At 43.4% G+C, this 15856-nt stretch overlaps 1 protein-coding gene across 5 annotated transcripts in view; it reads left to right on the top strand.

The window, feature by feature from the left end:
- The window catches only part of MAP2K4 (mitogen-activated protein kinase kinase 4), a 73722-nt gene that overhangs the window by 19574 nt on the left and 38292 nt on the right, over positions 1-15856 (top strand). For 3 of the 5 annotated variants that reach the window (XM_015879997.2, XM_015879998.2, XM_015879999.2), the window contains 2 exons: positions 3573-3675; positions 14270-14365. In XM_015879997.2, the coding sequence (XP_015735483.1) occupies positions 3573-3675; positions 14270-14365 (199 nt within the window). The remainder of the gene's footprint in view (positions 1-3572; positions 3676-14269; positions 14366-15856) is intronic. The other 2 variants (XM_015880000.2, XM_015880001.2) reach the window with 1 other exon arrangement.

Consider the following 15856-nt stretch of genomic DNA (forward strand, 5'->3'; position numbering starts at 1 on the left):
CAAATTAGTAGTGCTGCTTTTGGAGAACCTCTGTGAGCAGGACTGGAAAGGAAGGAAATTTAACAAGATTGCAGATTGGAAGGGCTTATGGGAACGTAGTGCTGTGTTAGGAGCAACAGAGAGAGTGAGCAGTGAATCTTGCCTGCAGCTTGGAACACAGGTAAATGTCTACATCAAAGCAGACGTTCTGTTAGCAGAAAAGATCTAACTGAATAATAAGAGTTGTTGGAAGGGCAGAAGGATCTGTATTGTATTGTTTTCTTTTTGCTCAGACGTGGTATTCTGCAGTTTTCTGTTAGAAAGGTGACCTCAAGCATTCAGCTTCTTTCTCAGACTGAAGCAGATCACCCACCTGCCCGGCCTCCTGGCATCCTGTCCTCCTATTTTCACTCTTTGTTGACATGTTTTGGCTTAATCAAGCAAAGTTAAGAAGGCTGCAAAGCTATTGCAGTTTCCCTGGTTATCTGCCTGCTATTTTCTGCCAGAAAATTTTTGGTCTTATTTTTGTTTTCTTACAATACTAGAGCAAGGATATAAAAGTGTAAAGTGGCTTCCTGGCATATTGCTGCTCCTCTAAAAGCAGAGAGACTTTGGAATCCAGAGAGAAAAGTCACATTTGCACCATGACAGTCACGTTCACACCGTGTCAGGTGATTGATAGGGCAGATTGGAACCAAGTGGAAAGCACTTGCACAGTTTGTAGCCTTGCAAGACAGAAACCCAGAAGAAAATCTGTTTATCTGCTGTTGTTCTGAAAAGCCATACTGCCTGGAAACAGTGTTTTCTATTGTAACGTGAATATTGTGACTGCTGTTGTTGAGGTGTGGCATGCAGGAATTGGGCTAATGAAATTCCAGGAGAAAAGTAGGTTTTTTTTGTCCAACAGGAGGTGACTTTGAGCTTGGGAGAAGTTGTAGGTGTGTCTGGTGAAGTAAAAATAATAATACAGAGCTGGAGGAATACCTCGTACTGCATGTTATCTAGGAGATGGCTATTTCCTCTTATACAAAGACAAGTTGGCTGTGGTTGTGGTAAAGTAGCCTCAAAATGAGTGATGAGAACCTAATTGCAGAGCCAAGTGCCTGGATTAATCCTGGTGATGGATAGCAGCACATAAATAATTATGTACTTAACCTGGCATCCACTTACTCACGCATCAGGAAACAAGTGTGCATTTTGAACCTCAGTTGTTCTGCTGTGGCTGTTGTGCAGGTGGCCTCCGGTGTGTGCCTGGCAAGGCTTCCCAGCTGCTTTTCTTTCATAGGGTTCTTTTTGGCCCTCAGTCAATGAAATGCAAAGGGATGCACTGCTGTTGAATTGCAGGACATAGGGAAAGCATCTCTGTTACTTCTGTGTTCTAAGTGAGGGGTGTTACTTTCTGCTTGTTGTTTTTGCTGAGTGTTTGCTTCCCTGGTGCATTCACAGTTTCCCGAGATACGGATGTTAGAGCAGTCAATGATCAGAGTTATAGTTAAAGCAAAACCTTTAGAGGCTGGTTAATTTACATAAAGTGGGTCTTTTTACAGTATGTTTTAAGGGCAGCATTGTGCATGCAGCCTTGATGGTTATAGCAGCATTAGCTTATTTCAGAAGCAACATCAGTCCTCGGCCTCTTTATTTTAGAGGGAAGAACAGGGTGGTCTGAATTTAATCTGACTGCTAAAATCACCAGCAAAGCTCATGTATCTAAAGAAGCTCTTTTGCTTCCATTAGTTTTGAGGGAAGTCTTTGCAAGCAGTGAGGGCATGGAGCTTTCAGGTCTTCTTTGGAATGAAACTCACAATCCAGACTGGGTAGCTCAGGTGCTTGGTTTTGAAAGGCTGTTGAGGAGAACGTGCTGTGTTGTTTCATGTACCATTTTGTTCACAGAATGTGTGAATGGAAATTCCCAGCACTTCTCAACATGACTGTGTCTCTCCTCCTCATCCTTTTCCTTGTTAATAACTTGAGGAAGAAGCAAACCATCCTGTTTGCCTTCCAGAGGGAGGTCAAGCTTCCGCGTTTATTGGATTTGTAGCAAATCCAGGTGCAGGTGTTGAACTGACATCATTGAAACTATTCTTAGAAACTTAATGACATAGAAATCTGTAGATTGATGTTTAACAGTGATTTAAAAACAAAAGTACATTCAGTGCGAGGAAATGTAGTGCATGAAGTGTTGCAGGTAGGTAAGGAATAGGAACGGGTCTTCAGAAGAGGACATCTTACTGATAGGAGCTTGTAGCTAATTGTGTAGCTTTCAGTGTTGGGCCGCTTCAAGGACAAATGCTCACGTCATGTAAATGTTGTGGTTCCAAATGGAAAATCTCATGGCACTGTACTGTTGCCCTGGGAAGAGGAGGATAGTGTTTCAGGCATGTGAATAAAACAAAACCAGAAGAACGATGAAAGCTGTAAATCACCAGACCCAGAAGCACAGAACTACCCCAGAGCAGATCACCTAAGAATAGTGTGGGTTTTTTTTTTTTATTATTGTTGGTGGTAGAATGCAAAGCTTTGAGTAATTAGTTTTGTGCTGTTGCATTTCCTACCAATCTCCTGTGTGTTACAGATCAGGTAATGCCTAGAAAATGTAGGCAGCTATTTCCAAACAGCTGACTGGATTGCAGCAGGATTGAAACCAGAAGTATGTATCAGTGGTTGAAAAATAAAAGGTCTTATAGAGGAAATAGGGGATCATCCCGAAATGAAGGTACCAGACAGGGAAGGTCAGAGGAGCTCCATGTGCTGTGGGCCTGTCTGGGATGGCAGGTGGTATGTCATGGCTTTGACTTGTAACTAGTTTTCTCCCTTCCCACTGTCCTGAAGTCACTCAAAATGTGTACCTTTGTGCAGGGTAGAGCAGCAGTGCAGAGTGGGGTGGTGCTTGTGCTCAGGCCTCTGGTCCGCAGTGTTCTCTGCTTTTCCCAACGGGCCCATGGTATGTTTAGAAATATGATCCCTGTCTCAGGGTGCAGGCAGAAAGGTGCTGGAGGAGTCAGAGTATCAGGTTCGTTGCTGAACGCTGCTGCCTTGCAGGGTGGGCGTTTTAGTGCCCAACCTTCTGACAGTGCTGAGTTTCAGGCCCCTGCCCAGGAGTTGAGCACCTCTTCTGCAGTTGGGGTTTAATACGAGACATCCAGGGCTTTCCCTTTACCTTTGCTGTCCATCCTGGATCTGGCAGATGTGCCAAGTGGAGCAAGTCCCCTTTGCCACCTGGCTGAAGTTGAGTTCAGTGTGAAACATGTTTAAATGAGGACTGTGTGTGGAGGGAGTTCAGGCCGTGATGTGGAGGTGCCCCATGGCTGCTGGTAGTTCTGACAGCTGATGCTGGTCCTCAGGTTGCCATGGGAAATCCTTGGGACACCTCTGGTTAGTGACTGATGAACGGGACAGGGAAGAGCCTGGGGTGAGAATTGATTCACTTCTTTGATTCCTGTGTCTCTAACACAAGTGATGATTTGCTTATAGAACTGTGAAACGTATTTTCCTTTTCTTCCCAAATGTCATATTTTTTTCTTGCTTCCAGATGCTCTTACAAGATGCTCTTTTGTTGCTGACACAAAGTTCACTTTATGTTTATTGTCTCCCAGGTAAACGCAAAGCGCTGAAGTTAAATTTTGCAAATCCACCTTTCAAATCTACGGCGAGATTCACTTTAAACACTTCAGGAGTTCCCTTCCAAAATCCACACATGTGAGTATAAAGCCAAAGGCACAACTAGTGAAACATCTTTGTAATGATGTAGCCAGTAAGCAGTTTTATTTTAAATGCAGGCTTTTTCTAGGTTGTTCAGATCTGTCCATCTGGCTCAATGTAAAAGAGGTGGGGTTTTCCTATTTGTTTGGGTTGGGTTTTTTTTTTTTCAGTATTGAAATTGTTGAATTTGGGATGTTCCTCTTACACTGGAGCTACTGCTATCCAGAGCTGATTAACTTCAGATAAATTGTAGCTGATAATGCAAAACTTGATCACTGTCGTTTTCCTGTCTCTTTATTCACTGCTTATTATTTTTCATTAGAGAGACATTCTTGTTTCTGTGTTACTTGTGAAATACGTAACTGTGCTAGATTCTTCAGTGCTAAAATGGATAAGTTTGAGGAACGTGTTTCTACCAATATGGATGTTCAAGGGAGTTTTATGTTGATTAGCCCTCCCTGAATTTTCTAGCTGTCTAGCTTCAGCATATCCCTGTCTGAAGTTTGAATGCAAGTGTGGCACAGAGCTGTTCCTGACACTAGTAAATAACAGTAATACCTTGTCACAGAAAGTATTAGCTTTATATCCTCAGATCCACCAATCTAGATTGATGGGTGTCCCACCCTCAGCCTCTATGTGTGGCAGAATGCAGATAGCTTGCAAAGATGTCCGGAGTTTTTCCTCTTCAAGTTCCCTACCAGGTCCCAGGAATTCTGTCAGTGACAATTCTCAAAACCTGCACTTGAAGCTTCCCCCCCTGCCTGGACTCTTCAGAGTGTCCTTGGTTATAGTGTGCTTCTGCTTTGCTATGCCTGTTGCTGCCACTTTCCTTCTGCTTGGTGCCTTCTGCTTTCCCAGGATATATCCTCTGTGGTCTGTTCCTATTTCTGGTAGTTTCTTTTATGCTGGAGATCTTCAAGCAAGTTTTACCTGAGTTAGAAACATGTTTCTGATGAGCTATTGTTGGTATTGACAACACCTAGAAATTTTATGGAGTATTTTAGAAGTTTCCTCTTAGCACATTCCAAGTGACATTTACAGCAAATCCTTCTCTCTCTCTGTATTTTCTTCTCTGAAATAGTGTATTCTTTCTGGTTGTAAAGCTAGCATTTATATATTCACTTTTGTGTGTCTCCTTCAATATCATCAAATCCTTTTAACAGTTTTTTGTAGAACCCCACCTTCTGTCCTCTCTGAGGAATAAGGGGCATAGTCTCAGCTAGTGAGTTCCCAACATCAGCCATCTGCAGGGCTTTGACCTGCCTGTGTTATGTCCATGGATCTCTGTCTTGGATTCACTTGCAGTCACCGTGGCTCCTGTTTATCGTGGAAGAGCTCTCACTGTTGACTGGTGACATCTTTAGTATTTAGTGTTTGTGCAAATGACTGTCATTGTTGTCCACTAAGATATTACTGCACTGTCTCCATGTGAGCTGCAGACATTGGTGGGGGTTGGATCCTGAGCTGGTGAACTGTGTAGCTACTTTAAAGGAATTGGAAATGTTTGGGGTTTGATATGATAGTTATTGAAGTGTCAAAAGTAATGATGATGCTCCTGCATTAAAATTTTCTTGGGATGATACAAGCTGTAGTAGTGGTTTCTGTTTGAAGGAGATCAGTGCTGTAGGTTGGGTTACTTGATCTATGTTGAAGCTGAATAAGTTTGGATAGAATAGTTTCTCCTCATGTGTTGTCTGTAGAAGATGCTGTTCTTTTAGGAAACATTCAGATCTTCTGGTTACATGCTTCTCCCAGTGATGTACATGTTTCTATCACAGTTGTTGCATCTCAGTGATGTGTCTGTCACCTTCCGTGCTTCCCCAGAGAAGACTGATTTTTCCTCTGTTGCCTGGAAAAGTTCATAGACTTCAGTTTTGAAATGGACATTTCAGACCTCTGGGCCCAGCTGCATTCTCCCTTCAAGATGTGATGCAGCTGAGTGGACTCAGGCTCACTGGTGCCAAGTCTGACTTCCTGAGATGAGTGCTGGTTCACTGCTGCTATGGGTTTCCCTGTGTAGACTTCATTGATCCAGATGGGTGGATCTGAAGATACAGCAAAGTCAATTTCTTGTGTGAAATTTGAGTTTCTGTGGCTCGGATCCACCAATCCAGAAGCTGCACAGTGTCCCTTCTCTCCAGGAGGGCAGAGGTTCCTGCCAGCAAATGCTTCGGTCTTCTTTGCAGGCTGAGCTGTGGCAGTGAACTGTGGTGAGCAAGAGGATGCAATCAGCAGTGACCTTCAGGTGCTGAGATAAAAATTAACCTATTAGCTGTGTTTTACTTGATTAATAGGTTTTGGTCAGGGAGCTGTCAGCCTGGACTGATGGTTATTCAGGTAAGAGTGTGGTAGTGGGATACTTCATATCCATGTGGTGTGTTAGGAGGGAGACTTCCTGTAAGCTGCATCTCTCCAAGAAACCACTGCTGAAGAGGGAAGTTGTGCCAGGATATCAATTACAGCCTGGGTGCTTGTTGGCTTTGTACCTTGGTAAAATGTGTATGGCCATCGCATACCCTGTGAAGATGCAACTTCAGACTTATCTGTAGGGCTTCCTTCTTGGTTGGAGGAGTCTCAGGAATGTAAGAAACTTTGCAGTGGAGGAAATAATTTTGGAATCACACTAAAACAAGGGTAGAATTTAGCTCATGTGAGCAGGGGAGATGCTGGCCTGAAGGGAGCTAAAGACCAGTGCTTGGTTGGATTCCCACAGGAAGATTTTCTTGGTGAGTGGATGTGCTGTGAGACTCAATTCCCTGCTAACCTGGTGTTACTGGAGGAACAATTTCAAAGACTATGAAATTTCGATTCCAAGACACAATGTTAATAAGCTCTAACGAGTGCTTCCCAGTTGCTTTGCATGCCAGGGTGCAGAGCACCTGCTGTAACCCAGTGAGGGCCCCCTGTCCCTCTGCTAGGAGGGTGCTCCCAGTGCTTCTCTGCTCTCATAAGTAGATGCTACTGCCATTGATGGGGATCCTAGGTGACATAATCCCCACAGAGCAGAGAAAATTTAGGTGGGTTCCTAAATCTTTGTCCAGCCCCTACCTTGTCTTTTCTTTCACACCTGTGGCATTTTTAGACCATGTCTTACAGTTTGATTCTCAGGTTGGGGTTGCACCCTCCAGAAGGTGCGGTAAGTCAGAGTGCTGCCATGGGCTGGTATGGAGCCAGGGCAGGGCCTGAAGCAGCACCAAGGGAAGCCTGGCTGCACAGAGCACATGGGAAGGCAGGGGTGGGAGCTGGAATGGCCTAGAAGAGGTCAGCACCTCTAAGCTTTGCTGTAGCATCTGTGTCATGGCCTTGGAGCCAGGAGATGCTGAGCACTAGTAGCTGTGCTCTTCCTGCTCTGTCTTTATGTAGCCCATGGCACCCAGGGACATCTCCTGTCTTTCCCCCTCTCACCACCCATTACTGGTTGTCCCAGAGTGTCGAGTCACCTTTGTGATGGATTTGGATGAGGTTAGAAATCAGAGATACTTTCCTAGTTGCTGGAATTGAGGGGTATGTCTCCCTGAAATGTCTCTTCCTTGTGACACTGAGGTGCCTTACTACAGCTGAGTTGCCCTGCAGGTGGCTTTCCTGTGGAAGATGGTGAGCTCCAGGATGAAGCATTCACAGCAGAGCCAAGGCAGAGTGTCTGGAAGGAAGATGAACTCTAGGCCTGTGAGCACATGTGACTAATGGAGCGTGAAGCTGTAGAGAATGTGCATCCTGTGTAGTCCAGCTGTGGCTGTTAGCACCAAATCTGCTTTGTGAATACAGGGGATCTGTTCTTGTTAGGATGTTCTACCCAGCCTGTCTGCAGGGTGACTGGCACAGTTGTATGCATAGTATTTCATATGACCTATACAGAGTAAAGGAGGAGTGGGGCCCAAATTACATAGATTAATTTGAAAAATAAAGCCTTTTAGAATTACTGATATAAAAATTAAAGCTGTATTTTGAACATAACTTGAAGCACAGTGATGTCCATTCAGTGTGATTCTCCAGTTAAGCCATCTCTGGAAGGTAAATTTCATTCCTGGAGGGATTTACTGACAGCTGAGGCCCTAAGCCAGGCAAATGTACAGAGTCTGAAAAGCATCTCACCTTTTACCTCATCTGTTCTGCGTCTAAATAGGTTTTAGGTCACATGCAAAATGGGCTGAAATAATTATTAAGTAAGTTCTACAGAGATATCTGTGACCGGTGACCCCTACTGAAAGAAGACTCATGTCACATGGAGGCAAGGTCGATGTGGTGCTCCTAGAGCTGTGCACAGGAGGTCTGCTGGCACTGCATGTGCTGGGCTGGCCTTTGCTTGTTGCTGGTTGTTCACTTGGCTGTTGGTAATTTAACAGCTTTTTGGAAAGCATCGCACTCATTTGGTGTGCTTGATCTGGATTTCAGGCTGCAGGTTTTAGATCCACCTGCTAGCAAATGCGTGTACACAGAGAATTTTTTTGGGCATCTAGTTTGCAGCATGTTGTTGAGCATCCTGACCCGCTATCTGGGAAGTTTGCTGAGTTTCTGAGGTCCTTTCTTTAGAATTTACAACACAGAGCATTGCAGCCTTATCTGGGAAGATGGGATACTCTTTTCTTAAAGCCCACAAAACTCAGCTTGTGAACTGTAGGTCTGTTGGACTCTGTGGCCTTAAAACCTGGGCACCTTCATGGATGCATCATGGCTTAAACTTCCAGAGGTGCTCAGTGGACCTTCTTCCCCTTTTGGTCTGGAGTGTCACACATGCTTTCCAGATAGATGCCCCAGGAATGTTTGGTTTAGAACTTTGAAGCTTAGTGCTTCAAAAGCAAAATGAGGTCCAGTTGCACTTCAGACTCTGCTGCTTCCGTTAGTTCTGGATAGTTTAGGGACTGCTTTTATTGCCGGAAAGGATTTTCCTGGCTGTCTTAAAGTCTGTCTTAATGGTCTCTCCTTTTCTTTCAGTCTTCTCTTACATTTTTCCAAAGCTTTCTGATTCATGGTTTTGGGCTCTGTAGGTGCACAATCTGCAAATGGCTGAGTTCCTTAGGAGAGCTTTGAGAGTTTCTACTACTTGTCTGGAAAGTATTAAAAAACAAAGCGAAATATCCTGTGTTGGCATGTTCCAATTACTTGTGTGAAATTTCCTGTAAATAGCTCTTGTCTGTTCCCCATTTATCTCACAGTTATTTCACATCTTTATTACTACTCAGTTCTGATGCCTTTCTGCCACTTGATACCTTCTCATTGCAAGGTGGGATGCCTGGAAGCCTCAGACATAGGTTTTCATTGTAAAAGATACCAATTAAGAATATGTGATGGTGTTTTTTGTGTTGTTTTTTTTCTCCCTTCCGTGGCAGTTTTGCAACATTTCCTGGCAGTTGTACTGTCTGGATGTACTGAGTGGGAAACTTTCATGTTTCTTCCAGAAGTTTATGAATTTATTTAGCCAGTAGTATCTCTGGCCTTGCTGACAAAGAGGTGATAAGGTTTGTAAAACATCTCTGTTCGGTATCACAAACCCTAGGTATATCACCTCTTCAGAGAAGGTGCAACCAACATTAGTGTGCAGTTCTGTCTGAACATACGCACTACCTCAGGATCTCTTTTATTCTCACCTTCTAAGATTTTTATTACTCTGATCATACAACCATCATAGAATCATAGAATGGCCTGGGTTGAAAAGGACCACAAAGATCATCTAGTTTCAACAGCCCTGCTGTCTGCAGGGTTACCAGCCACCTGGCTGCCCAGAGCCACATCCAGCCTGGCCTTGAAATGTGATGTGCTAATTCTGCTCTGCAGAGGAGCCTATAAATGAGTGCTGCTTCTTAAAATAAATTTCTGTAGCAGTTTCCATGTCCTGTAGGCACTGGGGTCCTGATAGGACTATTTTCTTCTTTCTGAAAGAGTTTTGGTATCTCAGGCCTCACCCTGCTTCTGAAATTGGGCCTTGTACTTCTTCATTAAGTTAATTGATGTTGATTTTCAAAGGTGCTTCCTGCTATGTTGTTGTGATGTGGGCTGCTCAGAACTTATAGAAACTAATCACTGGCATTTAGGTAGCTAAATCAAGTACAGCCTTATCTGACTCCTGTTACCATAGCTCCTTTCTGAGTGCTTTGCATCTGTTCAGCAATTTGGCTTTGCAAACCTAAATGGTTGCACAGAATTCTGTTTTGCAGATGGGAAGCTGGGGCTTAATGTGATTTGGGAGAGGTAAAGGCTGCATCAGAAGTGTGTGACAGAGTAGTGAGATCAGCGTGGATCTCCTGATATCATAGTGTGATTCAGGGTGTAACTTCGTATTGCTTGTCTTGTTGCTGGTGTGATTAGAAGCTGTGGTCCTGACCCTTGTGTGTGTGTGGTAGTAGCCAGAGCTTCCCATTCCGGGTTTTGACCTTCTTGCCGTGGTGTTCTCTGTGTGCTGTGCAGGGTAAAAGCGATGCTGTTTCTGGTGTTCGTATGTTCATCCACCTCTTCTATGGCATGGATACATAGATGTGGCGAGGTCAGGAGGCTGTGAGAACGACTGCAGTTACTTTCCAGAAGTAGCAGTGGCAGGGGCTGCCAGTCAGTGCCCAGCTGAAGCATTTTAACTTGATAGAAGTTGGGAAGTTGTCACATAGAGCACTGGGGTAGAAGTGCTCGTACTCAAGAACTTTACATTTGCCATCAACCCTGCATCAGTTTGGCTGCACACTCGTCCATGAAGAGGCTGTACAGAAGAGCAGAGCTATGTGATGGTCTCCCTTGGATGCAGTAGGTTTCTTTCCAGTTAGTGCCTTCTAGTGAGATGTGCTGCCTACCCCTTGTCTAGTAATGTGGCTTCCTGAGTGACCGGATCCTTTCCTGAGGTTCTTTAGGTGTCATCAGCCTCAACTCCATGTACGCCTGTGACAGAGCAGTGTGCTCAGGACCTACCTCCAGCTCTGAAGGTATGTGTTACTCTCCAGAGCGCAGAGACAGACCGTGGCCGTGTTTCTTGTTTTGTCAGCTTGGCTTATAAATGTGAGAATAAGGTGGATTCTCTGGTAATGAATTTGTGTGGTCTTGTGAGGAAACTGGTTTGAGAAACGCCTGTTGTCCTGACCATTAGAGCATTAGAAATTTTCCCCATAGTGTTATGGATTTGGAGAGGGCAGTATCGTTGCTATGTTTGGCAAGAGGGACAATGCTCTTTTATTCAAAAGCAGTTTCAGAAGTACTGAGTGTTCAGTGTGGTTTGAGAATTTTGGTTGTATTTATTTACACTGATTGTATCCCAGTCATTCAAAGAATGTGCTGGGTCTGGCTGGGACAGCAGGTGTGGTATCAGTGTTTAGTAGACCCCAGAGACTCCAGAGATACAGTTCCCTTCACATATCAGCAGGAATGCATCTGGTCCTGCCATAGCTGGATGCTTCACACAAAGATGTAACAACTGTGGTGCTTATTTAAGAGAAGTGAAAGTGGGGCAAGTAGTTTTAGAAATGATATCAGCTCTTCTGTGCCCTTCATATTATTGTGATAGTAGAAATAAACCTTTTTCCTTTCCTTTATTTGTAGGTGCTGCATTCCCTCGCAATGGCAGCAGTGCACATTTAAATGCAAGCTGTTTGTCAAAGCTTAGTGCGTGGGGATTTTAGAAGCATTCAGCACACCTGTATATCCAAATCTTTTCTAGAGGGCAAGACCAAAAATGGGAGCTTTTTGATTCAGAATTTCTTGTGGCACCTTTATGTTGTGCTCCATGCCCCAAGGTCTCTCTGGGACCTGTTGAGCTGCACTGTCTGAGGGGGAGTTAAGCATATTTGAATTCCCAAGTTTGTAAGGCATGCTCTGAAAACAGGGTGCTAGTTTCAGTTAAAATTTAGCCAGGGGTCTGGAGATGCTGTTACTGTTATTTGTGTAACAGATCAGAGACTGTAGTATCCTTGTGATGTTTAATTTTTTTCTTCTAGAACCAGGTTTCTTAGCTACAGTTCAATATGGACAACTGTTGTTCCATCTTGTATGTTCCAATAATTACTAGCAGGTAGCAAAGTGGGACACTGCTTATGTTGATAGAAGTTTAATGCCTTTGTACAGGTGGTCTGCACTGTATCATGCTGATGATGTATGTAGCCTAAGTGACTGTCGCTGTTGGACTGCTTAATGCGGGATGGTCAGTCACAGGCTCTTTTTGCTGGTGTGTGGCAGTGACGTATGACAGAAGGGATTTTATCTAGAAACTGCCAATATTCACATTTGTGTTTTAAAATTTGGCGTGACCCCTATGTTTCCAAATGTGCACCTTGCAAAGCATATCCTTGCAAGAAACCCCACTAAACAATTGCTCTTGCAAACTGTAGAAATAAACTCTGTTGTCATTCCGTGTACTCAGGCTTATGCTGCATTTCTTCAGAGCGTACCTCATCTCTTTCACATCAGTCTCAACCTTATAGTAAAGTATCTTGCATTTTTAGTGGCTATTGAGAGGTGGACTGAATTTTCTGCTGTGTAGGTTGAAACTGAAGGAATTGGTCATCCTTCCTGTCTTATGGAAACATTAAGAAACGGAGAATAAAGAGAGTAGAGTCTGCAGATTTGGAGACTGCTTCAACTTCATAGTTGATCATCAACTGCTATTATTTTCATCTTTTGCATAAATGAGTGGCTTTCAGCAAACACCACAAGGACATCCAGATGGAATGAACGGAGTGCACCCAGGAACAGCTACTTGTAGAGCTCACATAGTGAGTTAGCTGTGAATAAGATGGATGTGATGGAGGAGGGGATTGGCCTGTAGGCCTCAAATGGTTTTGCCATTCTGTTTGTTTGAGGAGCTGACTTCTGAAAGGAACTACCTGGATGGGTGTTCTTACCTCTGGCTGGGACAGCTTCTCCATTTTGGGAAACTTGAGAAAGCCTTTCTGACATGTACTGTGGTGACCCTAAACTTTCTTCTTTCTGAGCCTTAGTTCTCTTCTTTGTGAAGAGAGTCTGGATGGCGGTTGCCCCTTTGTGCCCAATATAACTGATGCCTTTGCAGACGGAAGTGTACATAACTGAGAATGATTGTCTCAAACATCTTGTGTGAAGGGGGTTGTCTTCTCTAAGGAGCTGGGATACTTCTCTAGAATCCACTTGTGTTCATTTGGTCTCTCTGATGTTCTAGGTGGTTCCTTCATACTAGTGAAAGATGGAGTGATCCTGTGGGACCGTTGGCCAAAGTCAATGAGAGCATCCTTAGAGAGCTTACAGGAAATAGTCTTATGGCTCTGGAGACGTAGTGGAGAATGCTGTGTCCCACGCAGCCATTTGAAATCTCACATTATTATTTGTCTGCGAAGCATGAGGGCCTTTGTCTGACATTTGCCTGCATTGGCGTGTAAGAGTCTTATGTCTTAGTTGAGGAGCATTTTGAAAGTGCAGATAGATTCGCTCTATTTCATCTTGTTGTGAGCTGTCTTTTGGTCACAGAACTTGTCAGATGCATCTCTCTGAAAAAGCAATCTTTGTCTTGCAGTTAGGTAAACCTTTGTCTCCCATCTGTCCTTGTCTGCTCTGGTAGGCACTCCATTTCTGTGTTGCAATTAATTTCAGGTTAAGCGTCGTTTTCCACCCAAGTCTTTCTATCCCAAATAGAAAGTAATTCTTGAAGAAGGTATAGTAGGGCTTTTAGCTTTCCTAAACTAAGGATGGGATTTTGTAACACTTGGAAATTTAAATTGGAAGAATTGTTTGAAAAACTGCAATTGAAACTAAAAAGTTCCAAGTGTCTGAAATGGCACAGTGCTCATTATCTGATGATCTCTGCTGTTATCAGCAAGAGGCTGTATCAACTGAAGTATGATTTGCTGACCATTTGTATGTGGCTGCAGCATTCATTTGTGCAAGAACTAAAATGCTTGTTCTGTGTCCCCCACAGAGTGTTAGCAGGAGCCCGTCTTGTATGAGCTACTTGAACCATTCTGAGATACTTATATCAGACACTGAGATACCAGAAGTTGGGAAGTTCGAGAGGCTCAAAATCCCATAACCTGATTTTTGTTCTTAGACAAATCTTCTGACAAAGAGTAGTAATTAACCTTGGGTTGATCTGTCAGTTATGCACCAATTAAAAAGTAACAATGTGGCTGTTCAAGTCATGCAAACTTGTTTGTTTAGAGATAAGATGAATGATGAGCCCACCTGGGAGTGACCACCAGTCCTAGATTGGTGGATCCAGGATGGAAGGTAAATTACTGTAACTATTATTATTTAGTGAGTTCTGCTTTAGAGATGACAAGAAAAATAGTGCAGTGATGGTTCATGTGCCTTCAGGCCATAGTGTGTCACTAGCATGCAGTAAATTAAATGAAATGATTTGTGTTTTTAATCATGGTGATTTTACAACTGGAAACTGACATTGCTTTAAGAAAACAGACTGCTTACAATGTAATGTGTTAAAATACAGGTTGAGTCATCCAGATGCCTCCACTGTCTCATTGCTCCCATTGAGAGAAGGCTGTGTAAGGGAAGAAAAGTCTCTAGCTAACTAATTGTATGTGCTAACCACTCTGTAGGTAGTGTGACTAGTTGAGTATTGTTATACGTTATTGTGTCTTGTGATAACAGCACCATGTTTTCCTGTCATTTTCATAACTTTTCCTGGCTGAAGTGATACACAAGCAACACTGGGTAGTAATCACATTGTCCCGTTCAGTTTCAAAAGGAGAGAAGCGGACCTCGTCCAGAAACTTTCCAGCAGGCTACAGTAAGCTTAACTATCTGTTAGCCATTGTCAAATATTTCCATACCTGCAAAAATGGCATCTAGTAAAGTAATGGGAATTGTCTCAGAAGTAATGTCATTTCATGGCTGATTTCCATGTAGTGTTAACGATATTGCATCTCAGCATCATTTTACAAACTATTTAAGAACTGTGTTTGGATTCCTGTGATGCTCACTGATGTTCCATTGTCTGTGTTTCCTGTTCTCTCATGCTCAGCTGACAGGCTCAGGAGATGTAATTTTTCAGAAGAAGAGTCGCCATTCTCTGAAGAGTTCTTATATTAGCTCAGGTTCTCCAGCATTCTGAAATGCTCGAATCCACTGCAGGTGCTGCGTGGCAGTCAGTGGTTGTGCAGCAGTCTGATATCCCAGTCAGAGCAGGGCTGAGATAAATGTGCTCACTTAAATCCCCTGCAGGATTCACCACAGTGAACTGAGAGATTTCCTCTCTGTTAAGGGCAAGGTGAATCAAAATCTGTTGTGACTCAGTAGTTTATTGAGGGAGCTTAATCCAAATTATTAACATTTTACAAGGCTCAGCCAAACCCTGCTGGACTGTCTCAGATGTGAGTGTGCATTGGGCTGAGTCTCAAGGGCTGTGAAAGAGGCTGAGGAATCTTCGAGCTTTATTTGTATCTTTTGTCTTAAAGTTTTAGAGGAGCAGAGAAAGGGCAACACTAATTTCAAATTCTTCTACTTCATGAAAGTGAACAAGTGTGCTTTTGGCTTTAACCTGGATATGTCAGTTTAGCAAAACTAAATCATTTCCTTCCTTTGATACGTTTCTCTCTCTCTCTCCTGTTCACATTGAAGAATCTGTTATTAAATATAACCAATGGACTAAGCTTCAAGAGAGTGTACATGGGTGAGACCAGAGTCAGTTTGGCTCTGCCCCTGTTGAAAGGACCTCCGTTGCTTTTGAGCTAGCTTCGTGCAAAGATAGGTCTCTTCTTGTGAGAGTCCAGAAGCTTAGTGAGAGCTCCAGCGTTTGCATCCTTCCTGGAAAAAAAAAACACTTGAAACAGTCTGTTTAGAGATTTTCTCCAATGAACTTTAAAATAGGGTTGTTTTATTAATTCTAGCCTGCGGGGTTTGAAAGCTGCTTTATGAATGGCACAAACACTTATTAGACAGACGGTGCACGAGTTCTCTGGGCTATTTGAAAAATTTAGCGGAGATGCGTTAGTTGAAGTCATAAGCCTCATTTTTACAGTGAACAGTGTGTAGCATGATTGAAACTCTGCATGGAAGCTTTTAGCTGATGGACCTTGATGGCCACAAAAGAATCATTAAGGTTGGAAATGACCTTTACGATCGTCTAGTCCAGCCGTCCACCTGCTGCCATTATTGCCCACTAAACCACATCCCTTAGCACCCACACCTACCCTTTCCTTAATTACCTCTGGGGACAGAGACACCACCTCTTCCAAAAAGAGCACCACCATTAATGCTCTTTTTGAGAAGAAATGCTTCC

Source organism: Coturnix japonica, chromosome 18 (genome assembly GCF_001577835.2).
Source record: "Coturnix japonica isolate 7356 chromosome 18, Coturnix japonica 2.1, whole genome shotgun sequence".
NCBI lineage: Eukaryota > Metazoa > Chordata > Aves > Galliformes > Phasianidae > Coturnix > Coturnix japonica.